General features: G+C 36.0%; 3 protein-coding genes across 3 annotated transcripts; 2 read left to right on the forward strand and 1 right to left on the reverse strand.

The window, feature by feature from the left end:
• Positions 1-8768: 8768 nt before the first annotated feature.
• LOC111411209 lies at positions 8769-9179 on the reverse strand. Its single transcript, XM_023041762.1, has 2 exons — positions 9011-9179; positions 8769-8923 (listed from the first exon to the last, which is right to left on the reverse strand). The coding sequence occupies exons 1-2, from the start codon at positions 9177-9179 to the stop codon at positions 8769-8771; spliced, it is 324 nt and encodes a 107-aa protein (XP_022897530.1).
• An 8473-nt stretch (positions 9180-17652) lies between these two features.
• On the forward strand, positions 17653-18507 carry LOC111411210. Its single transcript, XM_023041763.1, has one exon. It carries the CDS (start codon positions 17653-17655, stop codon positions 18505-18507), a length of 855 nt encoding a protein of 284 aa, XP_022897531.1.
• Positions 18508-18509: 2 nt separating this feature from the next.
• On the forward strand, positions 18510-19927 carry LOC111411211. The gene is made up of 5 exons (XM_023041764.1): positions 18510-18594; positions 18683-18795; positions 18891-18992; positions 19106-19186; positions 19484-19927. The coding sequence occupies exons 1-5, from the start codon at positions 18510-18512 to the stop codon at positions 19925-19927; spliced, it is 825 nt and encodes a 274-aa protein (XP_022897532.1).
• Positions 19928-22095: the final 2168 nt, after the last annotated feature.

The following is a 22095-nucleotide window of genomic DNA, read 5'->3' on the forward strand; positions in this document are numbered from 1 at the left end:
AGCTCAATGGAATTTATGTTATAGGTGCTGAAATCATTTTACCAAATAATGTTGTGAATCTTGCACACATCTCGATAAATCAGAATTATGACATAAAAGGCTTGGTCATCTAGGTGAAAAAGGTTTAAAAACTTTGTCACAGTAAAGGGTATTTGAAAAAGATAGTGTTCAAAAATTAACTTTTTGTGAACATTGCATAATAGGAAAGCAAGTCAGACTACCATTTAAGGCAGGGCTGTATAAATCCCAAAATATCATTGAATACAAACATTCTGATTTATGGGGACCTGCCTTGTGCCTACAGTATCTAGATATAGATATTATCTTCTTATCAATGATGATTACTCAAGAAAAACTTGGATTTTCTTATTGAAATCAAAATCTGACACTTTTGTAACTTTTAAGGAATGGAATGTGCTGATTGAAAATCAGACAGGTAAGAAGATAAAAATTTTAAGAATTGACAATGGGTTCGAATTTTGCAATTTAGAATTTGATCAATTTTGTAATAAACAAGGGATTACGAGACATAAAACTGTGAGTTATACTACTCAAAAAAATGGAGTTGCTGAGAGGCTAAATAGAACCATTCTTGAGAGGACCAGATGCATGTTGATTAGCTCAGGCCTTCCAAAGGTTTTTTGGGGAGAAACAGTAAAAACTGCATGTTATTTGATCAATAGATGTCCTTCCAACTCCCTAAATAATAAAATTCCTGAACAAATTTGGTTTGGTACATTACCAAACTATTCCTATCTTAGAACTTATGGATGTGCTGCATATGCATATCACACAGAATCAAAACTGGACCCTAGATCATTGAAGGGCGTGTTCTTAGGATATGGTGAAGGAGTTAAAGGCTATTGACTGTGGTTAAGAGATGTGAGAGGGTATAAGGTGATAATAAGTAGATCTGTTATCTTTAATGAAGATGACTTTCCTTGTCTTAGTGACAAATCTGGAGAAGAATTAGGAAAGGATGGCTTTGTTGTCATTGAAATAAACCTGAATAGGGAGATTTTGAATAGCCAGCCTCAGTTTGAGGTGTAGTCACAAGAAATAGAACCTCAAAAACGTGTCTGATGTCGAAATATTTGAAGATGAACAGCATCTGGATCCTGCACATGACCTGCAGGACTACTAGCTTGCTAGGGATAGAGATATGAAGCAAATAAGACCTCCTTCCAAGTATCAGTATGCTGACTTTGTGTCTGCCCAATCCGAACCTGATCTGTTTGACATAGAACCTACCTCTTATGAAGAGGCTATCTCTTCCAAAGAATCTCCTAAGTGGATTTCTGCCATGGAAGATGAGATGAACTCCTTATATAAGAATAAAACCTAGATTTTAGTTGAGAAACCCAAAGATTGTACATTGATTGATTGTAAATGGGTATATAAGATCAAAGAAGGTGAGATTAAGATAAATGATAAAAAGTATATGGCAAGAATTATAGCTAAAGGCTTTAATAAAAGAGAATGTATGGACTACACGAAATTTTTTCACCTATAGTTAAATATAAACCTATTAGAGTCCTTTTTGCGATTGTGACACAATTTGACTTAGAGTTAAAACAACTTGATGTGAAAACTGCCTTCTTGTATGGTTCATTAGATGAAACCATGCACTCAACCAAGAGGGTTTGAAGTAAAAGGGAAGGGGAACTTAATATGTCTCTTGAAAAAATCTTTGTGTGGCCTAAAACAGGCCCTTAGGCAGTGGTACAAAAGATTTGATTCTTTTATACAAAGTTTGGATTTTAAGAAATTAGAATAGATCCCTGTTTTTACTAAAAAAGAGATGGTGAATCTGAATTCTTTTATCTTCTCTTATATGTTGATGATATGGTCCTTGCTCGTCATAATTCTGTTGCACTTAATTCAATTAAAGAAAAATTGAAATGAAAGATTTAGGACCGGCTAGGAAAATTTTGGGCATGGAAATAAAAAGGGATAGAATAAATGGAAAGTTGTTTCTAACACAAAAATATTATGTTGATAAGGTAGTCAAAAGATTTTCCCTTCATGGTGCTAAGCCTGTTAGTCTGCCTTTCTCTACTAGTATGAAATTATCTGTTGATCAATCACCTAAAACTGAAGGTGAATATAGAAGAATGATGAATGTACCACATTCTAATGTTGTTGGATCTGTAATGCATGTTATGGTATGCTCTAGACTTGATATTGCTTATGCTGTGAGTGTGTTAAGCAAATTTATGAGTAATCTAGGTGAATTACATTGGCAATGTATGAAAAATCTGATTAAGTATCTGAAAGGGACTAGTCAGTTAGGATTAATGTTCAAAAATGATAAAAATGGACTTAAACTAAAAGGCTACGTGGATTCAGATTTTGCTGAAATCCAAATAATAGAAAATCCACAATTGCATATTTTTATGTCATTAATGATACAGGCGTTAGCTGGAAGTCCCAACTTCATAAATTGGTTGCATTGTCTTCAACCGAGGCCGAATACATTGCTGCAACTGAAGCAGTTAGGGAGGGATTATGGTTGAAGGGTTTACTTGGTGAATTAGGTCTTATAGAAAATCAGGTGGAGCTGTATTCTGACAACCAAAGTGCAATCTTCTTAAGTAAAAATCCTATTTTACATGATAGATTCAAGCATATAGATGTTAAGTTCCATTTTATTAGAGATATCATTGATATGGGAGATATTAAATTGATCAAAATCTCTACTAAGGTAAATCCTACAGATGCTGGAACTAAGGTAATCCCTATTAGTAAATTTTTTGATTCTTTGAGATTAATTAATCTTAAAGAGTACTAACTTTGTTTTCTTTGCAGGTAATAGAGCAATTGAAGTTAGATTAAGTTGTATCAAAATGTAGCAAAAGGTGGAGATTGTAATGTATGGTTTGCTGAATTTTGTGTGGCCCAGTTAATTAAAATGGACTGAGATGTATGGCCCAAGCTTGGAGGACCAATTTTGTGATCCAGTCAGGAGAAATCTCTAGAATATTGAAACCGGCTCTTGAACTGAAAGAACTGAAACACGTTTTTTCTATTATCAAATGACGCTTCTTCCGGATTTATGATGCGTGGAAAGTGATGGACCGTTAGATGACCAAAAATCCATCACTCTCATATAAAAGGAACATGAGATGGCTTTAGGGTTTCAGACGATTTTTGAGCAGCTTCTATATTCTTCGAGTTTTTTCATATTCTCTGTTTTTTTCGATTATTCTCTTTTAGATCTTGTGTGATTTTTTGAGAGAAATAGAAATTAGATGAACTCTTGTGTGAGTTCATTATGCTGTGAGAAGTTTTGTGGTGATTGAGAATTTGGAACTATGTGTTCTATGGAACTCGAACTCTTTGCCTATTTTGGGCGGTATATAGTGGATTTTGAGCTTTATCCTAATGGATGCTCAATAGGGATTAGGTGTTTGAAGTGGTTGCCGAACCTCGGGAACTTTGGGTCGAAAAATCTTGTGTTTTCTAATGTTGTTATATTTTTCTTGTTGTGTTCGATTTATAAACTACAATACAAATAATTTTTCTAAGTATTACAAGGGGAATCATATTTTTAAAACTGGACAGTTCGTTGTTGTTGAGCAAAAATTTCTCAGCTTCACAAGATCCTCGGATATTTGACACGTCAACTTGTTCCAGCTAAAGCCGAGAAAAACTTGAAATTTCAAATACCCCAATAATTTTTGAATGGATCCCGAAATTTTATTGTTGCTAATGTTTATAGCTAATATATCAAATGCGTCATTCTTAAATTTCAAATCCAAGACATAAACAAGAACCTAAAAGCTTATAACCAACCAAGCAAAGCTAGACCATAGTTACCTCATTAAGAAATTTCAAATTGAGCAAAATTTAGAGAAATTCCAATGTAATCATTAAAGCATGCATCTTTTTTAAAGCCATGAAATTTATAGTAAATTACATGCATTACTTCTTCTAGTTTTACCCGCTTCAATTGACATCCATGATTGACTGCTTCACTGCTTCAATGCTTCAATTTCATGAGTTTGGGTGTTTTGGTGGAAATCGCGAGTTTCAGGTTTGGGTGGTGTTTGTAGTCGGTAAAGATGGGGAGGATTTGTAGTCCGTAGAATAATATTTGGCCCATTTCATATTTTTTAAATATATATTTTAAGTGGGTTTTACATTTATATTTTTACATGAGACTGGCTCAAAGTTTAGTGCAGGCATCTAGCCCTTTATTAGGTTCGCATATTCAATCATGTTTTTCAAATCGAAGTCTTGGTGGCTATTGAAAGTACATCAAATGCACCACAGAACTAGGGATGAACGCGATTCAATTTGGGGGGTTTGTGCCAGTATAGTAGAAAGACTTATCGGACCCGTGTCCCGTTTTTTACTAAATTAAGAAAGACGGGTTTTGTTGTGACGATGATGCCTTTTTTAATCAGCCAACGTCAAGACCTGCAACAGAGTCCTAAAGAGAGCATCCAACTTGTTTGTTGACATGTGAGGGAAAATAGGAGTCTGAGGTGGCATGATTTACCACTATAGTCCTGTGGTAGTGATGGTTGGTCCAACTACTCCTTTGAGTGCCTTTTGCACTTAGCGTCGGAAAGAGGTTACAACGAAGGTGCTCAAATCTAAAATTCAATTCATTGAGGATGGACGGCCTGGCACTCTCTAATGATTCCACTGTTCTAATTCTTTCCTCAACCATTAACTCAGCCATGGCAATTGATCCTTGCGGCCCCAACTCGCCATCAACAATTAATGACGATACTATAGCAAGGGCTTGGGACTATTCCCACCTCCCTTCGATGGCTTTAAATCATTTAAGACGATGCGAGGCTGAGACAGACAGACTACTTTCAACTGCTTTTCTAAGGGTGGAATGAACCTTTACTACACTACTAGCGTTTTAGAGCTTGAAATAACTAGCACTCATACAGATTAGACTTTAACCGTACTACTAGGCTTAAAAGAAAAGCTTTCACTCTCCCCCCGAATAAGGAGCTAGATTGATTGATAGAAGCGTTGAAGAACTACAATTAAGTCATTCTAAATTCTCGATGCGAAGAAAGGCCCTATCCTAGAGCATAGCGAGGAGGAGATAGATTTAAACATTTCAACAATCGGGCTTGGTTAAGAACCATCAATTGCACTTGCTACGAGTTAGCCCTATCTGATAAAAGGAAAGACTTACTAAATCTCCAACGGTCACACTAGCTACTGGTTTTCATAGACATAGCTACTCCAAGCCCAATACCAAATTTGAATCATATTTGATGAAATGGCAATTTGAAATTTTTTCAAATCAAACCAAACCATTTTATTTTTCCAACCAAATCAAACCAAACCATAATTTGCAGTCTAGTTTGATTTTAATCCATGGTTTATCTATCAAAATTATTATAATATATTTAAAACAAGTTAACATAAGTTTAAAGGAGAATTAATAATATTAAATGTTAAATTATATTCATATTTACCATGATACCTATGAATAAATTATTTTCAAATTTGTTGCTAAAAATGTTAATAGAATAAATATATCATTCCTTCATTTTTATTTACATTTTCTTGTTTGACTTTTATATTATCACATAGCGGTTGGTAAATGTAAAGTCACATTTTTCTATTATAATTTGGTTAAAACTCATTTCATTTTGTTAGTGGAATGTTAAATAAATATTGAACATGATACGTTCAATTGTACAAAGATTGATAGAGTTTATGCTTATTGGGGATTGACGAATTTCATTTCCTAACTACTTTATGAAAGTAGAAGGTAGTAGTAATAGTTATGGAACTTTAACATTTTCATACAATCAATACGTCCTGTCCTTCGTTCTTTTCAAACCACAAACAAGTTCATTAATCATTTAGACACACTAATACTCATTTTTCTATCCAAATCACAACTTACAAGCGTATAATAAGTTCAAAAACAACAAATAAAACAAAGAATAATGGGAAAATGACTTGAATGAGAATCAGAGACTTGTCGAGAGAGAAGAGAGAAATAGACGATTCAAATATAAATTAGCAGACTAACAGGCAAAAGATGACAAATAATTCGTTTAGCAGTGGCAGATAAGCATCAAATGTTTGAAAAATCAGAGTTTATGTCTAAGGCTTTTGAAACTTTGGACATGATTTGCTGCCGTAATTTTATTGAATTATGATTTGGATTGTCGAAAATATATGTTTTTTTCATTTCATATGATTTAGGAATAATTTTAGTTTAGTTTAGTTTAGTTTAGATATCGAGTAAGAACATGTGTTGTGAACTTGTTAAACCATGAGCCAATAATGATGAATCTAATTTACTTTTTATGGTTATTTCAATGAATATGCTGTAATATGTATTGCTAAATTAGTATTTTTTTTTGAAAAGTGAAAACTGCAAAATTATAAATTAATAAAATTGATATTTTAATTAAAAAATTTAAAAATGATTCGATTTGAAAAGTGAAAACTGTAAAATTTATAAGTTAACAAAATTAATGATAAGACCCAAAATCCCCTCAGTTGGTCATCAAAATTAAGTTTGACCACATTTTAATCAATTTTAGAAGAGCAAAATGGTAATTTTCTATTTATCGCATTAAACAATTAAAAAACTTAAATCAAAAGATTAAAAAATAAATAAATGAAAAATATAAAAATCTCTCTTCTTTACCCTTCCCACTTTCCATCCTTCACCTCCACTCCAAACTATCTCAAAAATCAAAATCACACAGTCTTCTTCAACTATCGATCCCAACACAGGAGCCACCTCCATGGATCTGTAGATGGTGAGGGGGTGACGTCGAATATCAATCACTTTGTGGGATGAGATGAAACAAATTATAAGCAATAAATATGCCCCCATGTATTATCGAACTTAATTGGTAAATCAAGTCTTCTTACACTGTAAGCAAGGTAAGTCCACTGTTATTGAATATCTAGCCAACTTAGAATTATTGCACAATTGTTATATTTATGAGGCTCACCACATCACAGCGTCTAGGTTTATCGATGGTTTGAATCCAGAAATTTTGCCTCACGACATTCTTGGACCCCATTCCTTTGATGAGGTTTACCATTTGGCCAACCATTGGTACATATCATTTCGACTTAAACAATTATGTGCAAACTTGGACACACCACTTCAGTCACATTTTAAGTCTAATTGTGTTAGTCCTCCTCCTGAAGAAGAAAATGAGGTTTTTATTGTTGAAATTATTCACTTTTCTGATAGTGAGGATGAGAGTTTTGAGGCTTGTCTCATACCACATCTCACACCAATCTTGGACATAATTGATCATAACACAATTGATGACTTACCTATAGTATTGTCACCTCAGTTAAACATTTTATATACTCTCGAGTTTGCTCTTAAGGTTAATTTGGTTGTGATTTTACCTCTTTTGCATGATACTCCCCAGGTTTCCAAGGCCATTATTCGATTGCATATTTTTCCTATAGGCATTAGGATGTTGCCTACTAATTATCGACATATTGGTTTAGCTTGTCCTTTTGTTTTCAATGTTCCTAAATTTTATACTAAGATAAAAATGTAAATCATTTCTAAAAATGAAATTGTTGAATTTACTTTTGATGTGCAATGTAGAGAAGACCTTAATGATTATTATTCTTTATTACATGTTTCCTTGTCTCAATTTCCTAAACATGTTCAAATAAAAGTTTTGGAACCATATAAAGATTGTCTATTTGACTAGCTATCACACTTAGATAAGAGTGATATCTTCAATATAGAAGAATTGTTTCCTTATAGGGTCCCATTCGAGCCTTCGATGTTGCAAACATTTTTTTTTACAGACCAGTTTGTAGTGGTTCTTTGTGCTTCTCATTATGCACAAAAAATTGATGATTTTGAGAATGAGTTGCATAGGTTTTTGCTTTTTAGAATTCCATGGCGATACTGGGTTAAAATGAGAGATCATCCTCCTTGGTTAGATTATATTCTTGGGGATAAATTGCAGCTTCAATTTTCACATGATCGGTTTCGTTATTTGGTTCATAAGAAGGATCGCCCTCCTTGGTTTGAGTTTAGTTGATTGACGTTGTCCAATATTCAATATAGGAACTTGGTTAAGACAAAAGATAGGCCTTCTTGGAGTATGAAGTTCCAGTCTACCTAGTCGGAGTTGAGTTCTCTCAGTCGGGAAGAAATGATGCAATATTATAGAAATAAATTATTTATTTAGTTTCCTATTTTGGTCAGTATTTTAGAAAACATGATTAGAATGTGACTTAATTAACTTTTATAGCATTTATTTACTTAGTTATGATTTTTGAAACCCTAGATAAAGGGGATTATGGATATGTAATGGAACAACTTGATTATATGAAATAAATTGATTTCTCTTTCTAATTTCAATCTTCTCCTCTTTCCCTCTTCTTCTCTCTTTTTCCCCTTTCTTCTCTCTTTCCCTTTCATTTCTTTTCACATTCTTCTACAATTTCCCTATTACATTCGATGTTAGTCGGTCAATAAATTTTCCAAACAGATCGACTGGAAAAAGATTATGCAAGAATTAAAAGCTTTCAATTCGTTCAAACTCGTCTAGAATTTTTTTGGCTTTCCATATTTTGGCATTTCCATTTTTATCCTGACCAAGAAGTCCACCAAAATTTGATTTTCTTTTTTGACAACCTCGTTGACCAGGTGGCCCTTCTTCACCTACTCTATAGCAACTTTTGATGTTGGGGGTTTGCTCATATTGAGTGTAGATATTGAATATCTGTCGCTTGTCCTCCACTCTCAATATTATCTCATCATTCTCCATATCAATCAAGGTTCATCCCGTTACTAAGAATGACTGACCCACTATAACTTGAATGTCTCGATCTTCTGGTATGTCCAACACTATGAAGTCCACAGAAAATATGAAATTTCCTGCTTTTACGAGTACATCCTCAACTTTGCCACATGACCTTGCGATTGTTCTATCAGCTAGTTGTAGCGTTATTGATGTTCAGTTGACTTTACCTAGTCCCAATTTCCTGTAAACAGAATACGACATTAGGTTGATACTAGCACCTGTGTCACAAAATGCATTAATTGAACAGGAATTTCCAATTGAAATTGGTAAAGTAAAACCCCCTGGATCCTTTAATTTGGGAGGCAATTTGCTCTGGACTCTTACACTACTTTCCTCAGTTAATACCACAATTTCAAACTCTGGAAGCTTTCTTTTATTTGTCAACATCTCTTTCAAAAATTTCATGGAGCTTGGAATTTGTAGTATCACATCAATGAATGGACATTGATCTGGAGCTTCTCAAGAACATCGAGGAATTTTTTATAATTTGTGTCTTGTTTGTTCTTCTTAATCCCTTGAGGAAAGAAAATGCGAGGCATGTAAGCTTTGCCTGGACTTGGTGCTTTGGCAGTTGATGTTTCTGTACTTTCTCCATTTTCAGTTGCGTTTGGTGCAGATTTTTCTACCCTTGTAGCTTCATCAATCACTTCCTAATCATCTTTTCTTTTGGGTCTCTCTGTAGTGGTCTCTGGCGATTGTACCTCTCTTTTCGTATTTATGACATGAATATTTTGCTCCATTGACTTCTTTCGTAGTCTTTGGGAAAACGGAAGTGGAGGTACATATGCTTTAACTTTCATTGAGGTCCTGGGTGGATTGTTCTCTACTACTTCAATTGCCATTACATATTCTTTAGGATTTATCATTGTATTACCTGTCAATGATCCTTGTGGACGTTCCGCAAGTTGTTGTGCTATCTGACCTATTTTTGTTTCCAACTTCTTGATAGATGCTTACTGATTTTGAAAATTAGTATCAATTTGTTGGAATACTTTGTCTGTTTTCTATACATATTAATGGAACATCTCTCCCAAACTTGATCTTTTCTCTGGCTGGAAGTTATTTTCGTATGTGTTGAAATTACAGGAACAATTTTGAATAAAGTTTACTTGTTCCTCTGAAGAAGTAAGCATCATACAACTCTTTATAGCGTGATTTCTTGTACAATTCTCACATACTGAATTGGCCATCATTGCATTTGCTCCTTGTATTTGCAATTTTACAAGTAACTCTACCTGTTTTGTTAAAGCTATTATCTGTGCATTGATAGATGTTGTGATGTTTACTTCATACATTCCAGCTGCGTTTGATGGTACCACTCTTTTTGATGAGAATATTGAATGTTTGTTGGCAATTAAGTCAAACAGGTCCATGGTCTACTGCACTGATTTTCCTATGATTGATCCACTAGCAGAGACATCCACTTGAGATTTTGACAGTGGTGTAAGTTCGATATAGAAGTACTGCACTTGGTTTCCTAGAGTGATTCCATGGTTTGGATATTTTCTCATCAACTCATTAAATCTATTCCATGCCTCGTGATAGCTTTCTCCCTCTTTTTGTTGAAAAGTTTGAATTTTCAATCTGATTTTAGTTACTCTGGTCGGTGGGATCCCATGTAGTAATGCTTCCATGAGGCTCTGCATCTAACCATTCCAATGTCGCATCTCTCAATGTGAATAGAAATAATCGTAGTTTAATAGCATCTCCGGGAGCATGAAAATTCTGACAATATCTGAGAAATCTGGAGATATGTATGTTTGGGTTTTCATGAGGCAACCCGTAGAATTGCAGAGTGTTGCTAATCAAGTTAATCCAATCTGGCCTAATCTGAAAGTTGTTCATCCTAAAGTTTGGATACATGATACTGGAGCGTGTGGGTGTTGCTATAGGTGTTAGGAACAGTGATAGTGGCAAATCTTCTTCATTTATTTCCTCTCTTTCATGCTACTGTTTCGGTGGTGCCACCACTCTTGCAGCCATTTGTCCAATCGGCCAAATAGGTATATGGATTTGTTGACTGTCAGTCATTTAATGTTGCTGTTTTTGTTTATGTTCTTTGCGTCTTTGTCTGAAGGTATTTATCTCCGAATCAAACGGTTCAATATCGTCGCCTTGGGCGCAGAGCATACAATGAACACAGTTTTTTGTAAATAAAAGAAAATAAACAAATCAAATAACAGTTAAAAAAATAAAAATAAATTAAGACTAAAAGTAATAGTCCCTGGCAACGGCGCCAAAAGCTTGTTGTCAATTTTATCCTACAAGTGGACAGATCGTAACAAGTAGTAAAGTGGACATTTTGAGTCCAGATTATCGTTCCCACGAGAACTATACTTTAGTACTCAATTTATTAATCCTAACTTCTATTTGATGAAAATAAACAAAAAAAATAAATTGAATGTGATTTTTAAATCTAACTACTGAAAATTTGAATGGATACAACAAAAAGTGATTTAGAATTCAAACAATAAATAGATGTTAGGGCGGAACAACTTCACCTATTGGTCACTTTTACTTCTAATATTGAGATTCATGAAACTAAAGTAATGTTCGGTCGAATTCTTTTATGGTATTCAATTTACCCATCTCTAGTTCTCATCGAGCCTATTTAAATAATTCAACTCCATATCTGATGTGATCCAGGACACGCAAGCGTTGAAGTCAAGTTCAGGGAAAGATCTATTGATAGTCGACAGTGGACCGATGACGTGATCGAGGGCGAAGCGAGTGAAAGGGGCGTTGAGATTTCTCGTCAAAGAAACAGTTGATGAAACCATGTTTGGGATTCAAATGGATCAAGTTTCATGTTAGGATCGGAGCAAGTTTCATGTTAGGATCGAAGGCTGAAGAAACTTGGATCAATGCGTTAAAAGTAGACGAAAACGGAGTTGAAGTGTAGAACCATGCGACCGTATAGTTCTCCACATCTTGCGGTCGCACAGATAGGGACATGGAGTCAATCGACTGAACTTGGTTGTTTCATGCAGCCGCATGGAATTGAACCATGCGACTGCATGACTCTATTTCGGGGAGAAGTTTTTTCAATTTTTGTGAATTTTCCCATTTTTGATAGAATTTATTTCTTTCCATAATTTTAGCATATTTTGGAGATTATGCATGTTTTTACCATATCCTAGGGTTTTAGTATAAATACTCATTATTATTCATTATATTGAAACTTTTAGTATTATTATTATTGAGAGGCTTTTATTGCTTTCTTCCCGTGTTCTTCAATTGGACAATTTACGAACTTATCGATATTTAAATGTTGTAGCGTTCAAATCAATTGGGTGAGATTCACATATTTTTGCGTAATCAAGAGGTCCGCACATCGTCGACGATTCGGGTTGCTTGGTTCCAAATTTATTGAGTTTAATCCAAAATCTTGCTTTGGCTTTCTTGGGTCGATTTTCAATCTTGACTGTGGGATTGGTAGCATTTGCCTACACGGGTTCACATAAGTTGGTATTAGAGCTTAGGCTCCAATCCAACGTTATATTCCTTTTAACTTCTTGTTGAGTCAGTTATCTTTTCTTTTCATTTGTTTTTGTTCTTGATGTTCTTCGAGTCAGTCATTAGTTTTGAGTCGTCGATCTAAAAAAAATTCAAAAGTTGTTTTTGGATTCAATTTGCATCAAAATTGACTTCCGTTTGTTGCGTTAGCGTTGTTGTTGATTTTTCTATCTCAAGAGTAAAAAAAAATTACTGTTCATCGTACGATACTGTTCATCCGTACAGCATAAAAAAATTCCAAAAAAATCCGAATTTAAAAAAAATTGTTATTATTGTTATTGATCTTGAGAATTTATCAGCTTCATTAGGCCCTTTTTATTATTTGTGTCGTTTAATTCTTTAGCCAATTTTTTCTTCTATTTTGTGTTCTTGAGTCAGTTTCTTTGTTTTGTCTAGTCCAGATTGTTAACCAAGTTATTCTAAATTCATTGGACTTATAATCTCGCTTACATCGGTTTGGATTCCACTGATTAAAATTTTGATTGAGTTCTAAATTGTTCTTTTGGGTACTTGGTGAAAGCAACGAGTGGTAAAAGGTAGAGTAGTGAGAACAATCGAGGGAAAAAGCCATATTGAGTGAATTCGGAGTGAAATTTGTGAGGTAAAAAAAAATTAGATTTAGAATGTCGGACAGGGAATGATCAAATCTAGGAAGGATTGATGATCAATTTACTATATTGGAGGACTCGGTATGGAGGATTGAGAGGATATTAGGAGACGTGAGGGATCGATTGGATAGGTAGGATGCACAATTGGAAAGGCTGAATTCAATTTTTGTTAATGTACAAAGGGGAGGTCCTAATGTATAGAGACAAGGTAGATAGGAACTCAGGATGGAGAAACATAGTGATCTTGAAGTTGATAGTGGGATAGATGAAGATGCGATTGTGGATGTGAAGATTGGAAGGGGAAGAAATATAGGAGTTAGGCAATAAAGGAGAGGTAAAAATTTTAATGGAGACGAGGTGGATGGAAATTTGGGGAACATTAAAATGACCATTCCTTCATTCAAAGGGAGGAGTGATCCGGAGGCATATTTGGTGTAGGAGAAGAAAATTGAATTGATCTTCAATTGTCACAATTACTCAGGGGAGATAAAGGTGAAAATTGTAGTCCTCGAGTTCAACGATTATGCCATTACTTGGTGGGATCAAGTGGTGACTACGAGGCAGAGAAGTGGGGAATGCCCTATCAACAAATAGGAGAAATTGAAAACTATAATGCGGAAGAGATTTGTACCTAATCACTACTACCGGGAGCTTCATCAAAAATTGCAAAATTTATATTAAGGCTCTAGGAGTGTGGAAGATTACCATAAGGAGATGGAAATGCTAATGATTAGTGCAAATGTGGAGGAGGATAGGGAAGCCACTATGGCTCGATTTTTGAGTGGGTTGAACAGGGACATCGCAAATGTAGTGGAATTACAGCACTATGTGGAAATTGAAGATATGCTACATGTGGCCATGAAGGTAGAGAGGCAGTTGAAGCGAAAAGGGACAGCAAGGTACCAATCTAGATCTTCGGGTTCTAATCCTTCTTGAAAACTAAAGTGGGAAAATAACAAAGAAAATGGAACTGTTGCAAGAGGAAGAGCTGAGATACCAAGAGGTAAGGAAGATAGTGCTAGCAAGGCCATACCAAAGGGGGAGTCACAGTCATCAAAAAATAGGGATATCAAAATTTGTTGTTGCTTAGGAACGGGGCACATTGCTTCTCAATGCCCAAACAAGAAAACAATGATTCTGCAGGACATGAGGGAAGTGGAAACTAAAAGTGAAGGTGATTATGTAAACATGCCAGAATTGGAGGATGCTGATGAAGAAGACACCACGGAGTATGCGGTTGGTGGTAAGTTGTTGGTCGCGAGGGGAGCTCTCAGCGCTCAAATCAAGGCGGATGACTTGGAGCAGTAGTAAGAAAACATATTCCACATGTGGTGTCACGTCAATGGCAAGGTATGTAGTATAATAATTGATGGTGGAAGTTGAACTAACGTGGCTAGCACTAATATGGTGGAAAAATTGGGTTTAACATTATTAAAGCATCCTCGGCCCTATAGATTACAATGGTTAAATGAATGTGGGGAAGTCAAGGTGGCACAAAGGGTGTTAATTAATTTTTCCATTGGTAAATATCAAGATGAGGTGATTTGTGACGTTGTACATATGCATGCGGGACATACCTTGTTAGGAAGACCATGACAATACAATAGGAAGGCAATGCATGATGGGTATAAGAACAAGTATAGTTTTGTGAAAGATAGGAGGTCTGTCACTCTTGCGCCATCAACACCGGTACAAGTATATGATGACTAAATTCAACTAAAAAATGAAAAATAATCAAAAGTAAGAGAGTTAGAGAAAAAGAGAGAAAATAGTGAGGTGGCCAATAGAGAGGAAAAGAGAGTGGGGCTACATGAGAGAAAAGAATAGTCTTCCGTGAGGAGAGAAATGCTGAAACAAAATTTTTAAGCGAAAGGGAGTGAATTAAAAAATGCAATAATGGAGAGACAACAAATGATACTATTGGTTTACAAGGAATCACTCATCAACTTTGAAGAGTCTAACACATCCTTTCCTAATTTGGCTATTTCTTTGTTGCAGGAATTTGAATATGTATTTCTAGAGGACGTACCTAGTGGGTTACCACCCATTAGGGGAATTGAGCACCAAATTGATTTCATACCTGGGGTTGTCATTCCTAATCAACCAGCTTATTAGAGTAATCCAGAAAAGACAAAGAACTTACATAGACAAGTGGAGGAATTGATGAGCAAAGGTTATGTAAAGGAAAGCATGAGTCCATGTGCCGTACCTGTATCGCTAGTGCCAAAGAAAGATGGAACTTAGAGAATGTGCGTGAATTGAAAAGCCATCAACAACATTACGGTAAAATATCGCCACCCAATTCCCAGGCTAGATGACATGTTAGATGAGCTGCATGGTGTATGCATATTTAGCAAAATTAATCTTAAGAGTGGGCATCATCAAATTCGCATGAGGGCGGGTAATGAATGGAATACGACTTTCAAAACTAAATACGGGTTTTATGAATGGTTAATCATGCCGTTTGGGCTCACAAATGCACCAAGCACTTTTATGCGACTAATGAACCATGTTTTGCATGCTTTCATTGAAAAATTTGTTGTAGTCTATTTTGATAACATTTTAATTTATAGCAAGAATCTTGACGAGGATGTAGAACACTTGAGGTGTTTCCATATGGTTTTGAGGAAAGAACAACTTTAATCCAATTTTAAAAAGTGCACATTTTGCATGGATAGAGTTGTATTTCTAGGCTTTGTAGTTAGTGCTAATGGTGTAGAGGTAGATGAAGAGAAAATAAAAGTTATTAAGGATTTGCCAACACCTAAAAACATAACTGAAGTTAGAAGTTTTCATGGATTGGCTAGTTTTTATAGGTGTTTTGTTAGGAACTTTAGCACGATTACCACGCCATTAACTGAAATTGCCAAGAAAAATGTGGGGTTTTAATGGGGAGTAGAACAAGATCATGCATTCAACACCATCAAAGATTGTTTGTATAAAGCACCGGTTTTAGCACTTCCTAACTTTGACAAAACTTTCGAGATTAAGTATGATGCAACGGGAATAGGTATTGGAGCAGTCTTAATACAAGATAAGAGACCGATAGGCTACTTTAGTGAAATGATAAGTGGTGCAGCTCTCAACTATCTTACATATGATAAGGAGCTCTATTCACTTGTTCGAGCCTTGGAGACATGGCAGCGTTACCTATGGCTAAAGGAGTTCATAATTCACACTGACCATGAATCGTTGAAGCATTTGCAGGATCAAGGTAAGTTGAACAAATGACATGCACGCTGGATGGAATTCATAGAAACTTTTTTATATGTCATCCGTTACAAACATGGTAAGGAAAATGTGGTAGCAGATGCATTGTCGCGAATGTATGCGCTTCTAACTACTTTAACTGTGAAATTACTTAGCTTTGAGTACATTAAGGGCAGGTATGATATTGATCTTGATTTTTCCAACATTTACAATTCATGCCATAAGAGGGATGTAGATAAGTTCTTTAAGCATGGAGGTACTTGTTTAGAGAAAACAAATTATGTGTTCCTAATTGATATATGCGTGAGTTGTTGGTTAGAGAAGCATATAGTGGGGGACTAATGGGCCACTTTGGGGTAGCAAAGACTTTAAAACTATTAACTGAACACTTTTATTGGCCTAAAATGAAAGTTCATGTGGAACAGATTTGCAGTCAATGCATAACTTGTAAAAGGGAAAATTCATATATAAGGTGTATACTTGACACCATTTCGCAATTGAGGTATAGAAAGTATATATTCAAATATCAGGTGTGTGTGTGTGTGTGTGTATATATTTCTGTTACGTATCTTTCGTCTAATCCCGCCTAGTTTCCATCAATAAAACGTCTCTACCGCTACAAAATCATCATAAAAAATAAAATATCCAGAGTATTTTCAATCCGGACACTGTAGAACCCTAATTCATCGACATTGATATTTTCGTGTCACAGATTTGGGATCGTCTTGGAGAAATTGACGTTTTCGCATAACAAAAATCAATCCAGGTATTGGTCCGATTATTGCACTCCTTCCTTTTTCGTAATTAGCATCATTAGATTAGTTCCGAATTTCTTCTATACGCAAATTTCCAGCGTCCATATCTATCGTAGCCACATATGTCTCAAATTCAATAATATTGTGCAGTGGGAAATGAACAACATGCATGAGATGTGACTTAATTGAGTGTAACCAGTTGTAGACAAGTGTAGCATCGATTGTGGATGTCTGTGACCACTAAAACAAATGTGGTCGATTGAATGTGACTGCTGTGAAAAAAATGTGACCTCAATTTGTTTTTGATTATTTGTAAGACATGTTACAAATATGACCTGTGTGTCGCCAAATGTGACCTGCATTTTTCCGTGTCAATAGTGACTTCATGTTATTGCATAAATTCTTATATAAAACTGTATGCACAGTATTAAATTAACCATCGAGAATGTAATGCTTTGAAGTTCAATTTTGCAAAAATGGTGTACTTGCACGTATGTTTGTTGCATGGATCTCAGTCAGCTTTGACGTTGGTAGACCGTGGATGCAGTTATATAAACCTTGTAAACATGATTATGTCAGAGTTCAGCTTGGATCCGACAAAGGTAGCAATATCATTGAAGTATATACTCAACGACGATTTGCCTGCAATCAGGATAAAAAAATGACAGCAACGTGCTTGCATACATTCTGTTGAAAGAAGTCGATCGTGATCCAACTAAATACCCATTAATCATTGACATAATTGATGTAGCAATACAGTACCCGTCTGACATGGTCACAGATAATGCTTATCGTAACAGTGAGCTTTATACGTTGCAGGATGTGGCCACAGAAATTTGCGAAGCATCAAGTAAACATTTAGGTCACATTTGTGACAATGAAGTCACGATTGTTTCTATAGCAGATGCTATTCAGGTTGAAGAAGGCAGGATTTTCCGTGATAAGGATATTTTAAAATTGAGCCTATCGTTTTTTGCCATACGAAACATGTTTGAGTTTATGGTTGAACGATCCGACAAGAAAGAATATGTGGTGAGGTGTTCTCATGAAGGATGTACTTGGATATGCCGATCAAAATGGGGTAAAACGAATCTATTTAAGATTCGAAAGATTGGTAGTCACACATGTGCATCAAATGTGGTGTTGGGGTCACATAGACAAGTATCGGCTGCAGTTGTGTCATCTAGCATCAAGTACAAGTACACATCGGCTGGCACCATATACACACCAAAGGACATATGCAGTGATATGCTACATACGTTTGGAGTATATTTGAATTACTCAAAAGCTTGGAGGTCCCGTGAACAAACATTGAAGATGATTGGGGGTGATCCGACGGAATCATTCGGTAGGATACCAAGCTTCTTCTACATGGTTCGACAAAGAAATCCTGGTACGGTCACAGAGTTGGAGGTTGATAGTCACAATAGGTTCAAGTACTGTTTTATGGCACTCAGTGCATCAATACAGGGGTGGCAACATTGTAGGCCCGTAATTGTCGTTGACGGTATTTATTTGAATGGTCATTACGGAGGTACCATATTCACAGCATGTACACAGGATGCAAATAATGGCATATTTGTTCTTGCCTTTGGAGTAGGGTATAATGAGAACGACAAATCGTAGAGATGGTTTTTGGAGAAACTAAAGAATGCATATGGGCACAGAGAAGGATTGTGTTTTGTATCGGACCGTCATGGCAGTATAAAGAAAGTAATAGAATAGGTGTACCCGGAAAGTTGCCATAGTATCTGCTCGTACCATTTGCTGCAGAATCTCAAATCATATTATGGGAAATCAGGGCAAAATATTACGCAGGCTTTCAATTCGGCTGTTCGGGCTTACACATTAGAAGAATTTGAATACAACATGCAACAACTAGACGCAATGAATGATAAGATTCGTAATTACCTAGTACTGTACTGACTACAGCACTGCATTATCACATGCAGTGAAGTGGTCACATATATCCTTTTATACTATTCTCATACTACGATATATTTTGGCAGGATGAAGTAGGCCCTGAAAAGTGGTCACGAATATATATGCCGGCAAACAGATACTCTACAATGACATCAAACATTGTAGAATCAGTAAATGCGGTCACAAAGGTAGCTAAGAATTACCCCATTGTATTCTTGCTGGAGTCATTGCGACAAACAGTACAAAATTGGTTCTGTAAACATAGAGACGAAGCGCATGGAACTTTCACAATGTTGACTAGCAAGTTCGAGAACGTCATGAGGAGAATGAGTTCAGAATTAAGGAACTTGAGGGTAAGGTTCTTAGGTATCTTGAAGGTCATGTATGTGGACTAAACAGAAATATGCATGTGATTATATCATAGGTGTCTATGACATGGAATGTACGTTTGTGCTTATGTGTCCAAATATTAATTTCATGTGACCACTAATTTACGTATGTGACGCTATGTACTTTGTTTGTCGTGATATATAATTTGTTACTAATGCTAAACCTGTGACCTGAGTATGAAGTCCTGTGACCTGAACATACCATTGTGCACTGAGATATGAATGTCTGTGACCTATTCTTTTTTGAGTTTAAACTAACACATAACATTGGTGCTATTACACTCTCACAGGTATCTCCTTCCAACCAAACAGTGTTCTCCGTGAGCGATGAAAGGTCCACATTTGTTGTTGATATTGAGCAACGTACATGCACTTGCAGGATGCTGCAGGTCGATTTGATGCCTTGTCCACATGCATTGGCTGTAATCGCACATACGAAAAGGGATGCATATTCTTACTATTCCTATTATTACACAAAGGAAGCATATGTAAATGCTTACGAAAGTTCGGTATATCGCGTTGGAAATCCAGACGAGTGGAGAGTACCCGATGAAGTAGAATTCCAAATTGTTTTAGCTCCTAACCAAAAGCGGAGTTCTGGAAGACCTACTGAGAAGAGGAAGAGATCATCTAGGGAAGGAAAACCAAAAGTAAGATGTGGACGTTGTGGTGCACATGGTCACAACCGCAGGAGGTGCTCAAGTTTGGTCCCATTAAGTAAGAACGGTTTATAGGAAGTCAATACATGATAAAGACTTATCAAAGTTAGGTCGCATTCTTGAATTCTTTTTAGCATACCAACATGTAGACGTGTTTCAATTGATCAATTGACAAATAATTTTTAAATAGTAAGGTAATAAATGATAAATGAAGTACATCAGCACTTTTTATTCAGTCAAACATAGAGTTTTGTAAATTTGTGATTATAGATTCCATACACAGCAATATATTTAATTTGTGACTATGAATTCACTTAAAGGCATGAAATGTGACCTAAACGTGGTGGAGAACAAATATATGTCCAGGTCACAGATTCCATAAATAAAATGTAATGTGATCAACTCTTGGCAGGCTATTGTAATTGATATGTGACCTGTTCTTGACATGTGCCATGGCAAACAAAAACTGTGACCAAAATCACAACCAAATCAGTGGCCAGGTATGTGACCTTTTATTTACTATGTGACTTGTTATTAACATATGTAATGACAAACTGAAACGCCGACCAAAAGCAATACTAAATCTGTGACATGGTCCTGTGACCTAATGTTCGAGGTACAGTTCGACCTGTGACCTGATCTTTGCATCATATATTATGTGTGCTAAATCCGTGACTTGCTATGTATATCACATGTGACCTTTTATCGACATATGTCATGCCAAAGTAACTCCCACCAAATGGGAGTTTAAATCTGTGACCTGGTACTGTTGATATGTGAACTAATCTACACACGGCATTAAAACATAAATCATATACCAAAAGCACAACTGTGTATCCATGTATTGCAACAACATATTAACAAATGAAGGTTGGGGCACCCATGTATTGCAAAAGCATATTCACATCCACGTGACAGTATTGAGTACAAACACCTCCATTGCTTGAAAGAAATATAAAATGCTACCAACTGAAGCATAAAACTCATTTACAAATGTTTTCATAATTGTCATTCTATTACAATCCCCTCCCCTTTAAAAGCCTGCCTCGCCTTCTTCATGTAAGGTTCTCGGTGTTTGTAGAGTGGTGAGGCGATATCAATTCTACATTTTGTAGCATCGAACTTATAGGGAATAACACATCTGCCATCACGGAGGATATACAATGCACACAATATCACGAACACCCCGCAGTCATGACTGTAAAAGCACACATTATAGTATGTTATGAATTAATTAATTTACAAGTAATACTGCTGTAGTTGGTCACATACTTATCCATTCGTCTGCTGAGGCAGGGTACTGTCAATGGTCACCTTCATTTGCTTGCATTCAGATTCGTTGTAATCGGGGTCTTTTTTGGAAATTCCCAACGCTTTCATAAGAGCAGGCAATACCTTCACATAGGGTTCAATACCTTCCAGCACATTCCAATCACGATACGTTTTTCCAGCTGAATTGAACATCATCAAAGTATGGCTTCTAAATTCTACTAGACCTAGCATCCAGTGAGCTTTGTTCGTGGGCAGGAATGGTATGAACACATAGTCTACATTGGCCCAAGATGTGCTTAGGGATATCAAGCGACCTGTGACAGCCTTAATCATGCTGCTCTCCGACAATAGAACTTGAGGGTCTTTTTGGAAAGCGGGAAATATATCTTTTATCTTGTTCTGGAACCACGAGTCCGTCATTGTAGCTCTTAACTTTACTTTCCCAAATTTTGCTACATGGCGAATATAGTAGAAGCATGCATCCATGTGCTGTTTGAACATGAAGGACACAGTTAGGTACAACATTAAAAAGTTATGACTCTATGACAGTGGGCTGCTCAGCAGTATGTGCATAGTGTTGTATGAGGTTCTTAATGTTGTGTGACTGGTTAACAAGGAAATGTGCAGTGAACAGATAGATAAGCGTTACCATACCGAGCCGCTTAAAGACGTTTCTGCATTTATCAGCTGATGGAACCATGTCTTGTGACCGACAGGGTATAAGCCAATACTAAAGGCTGGTTTGATTTGGTCATCTTGCTCATTAAACTTTTCCCTGTTGCCAAAAGTTGACTGTCAAGATACTGTAACTGTGTGACCAGTGTATTTGAAAATATAAGAAACATGTACATGCCTGTTTTTGGGTTTGTACCCTCTCTGAAACCAACCCAAGAATGCTGATTTATCAGCTTCATCAACATGGTCTTTATAATTTCCAAATACAATAACATTACCGTCATGCCGTAGTACCT

This window comes from Olea europaea, chromosome 15, assembly GCF_002742605.1.
Source record: "Olea europaea var. sylvestris chromosome 15, O_europaea_v1, whole genome shotgun sequence".
Lineage (NCBI taxonomy): Eukaryota > Viridiplantae > Streptophyta > Magnoliopsida > Lamiales > Oleaceae > Olea > Olea europaea.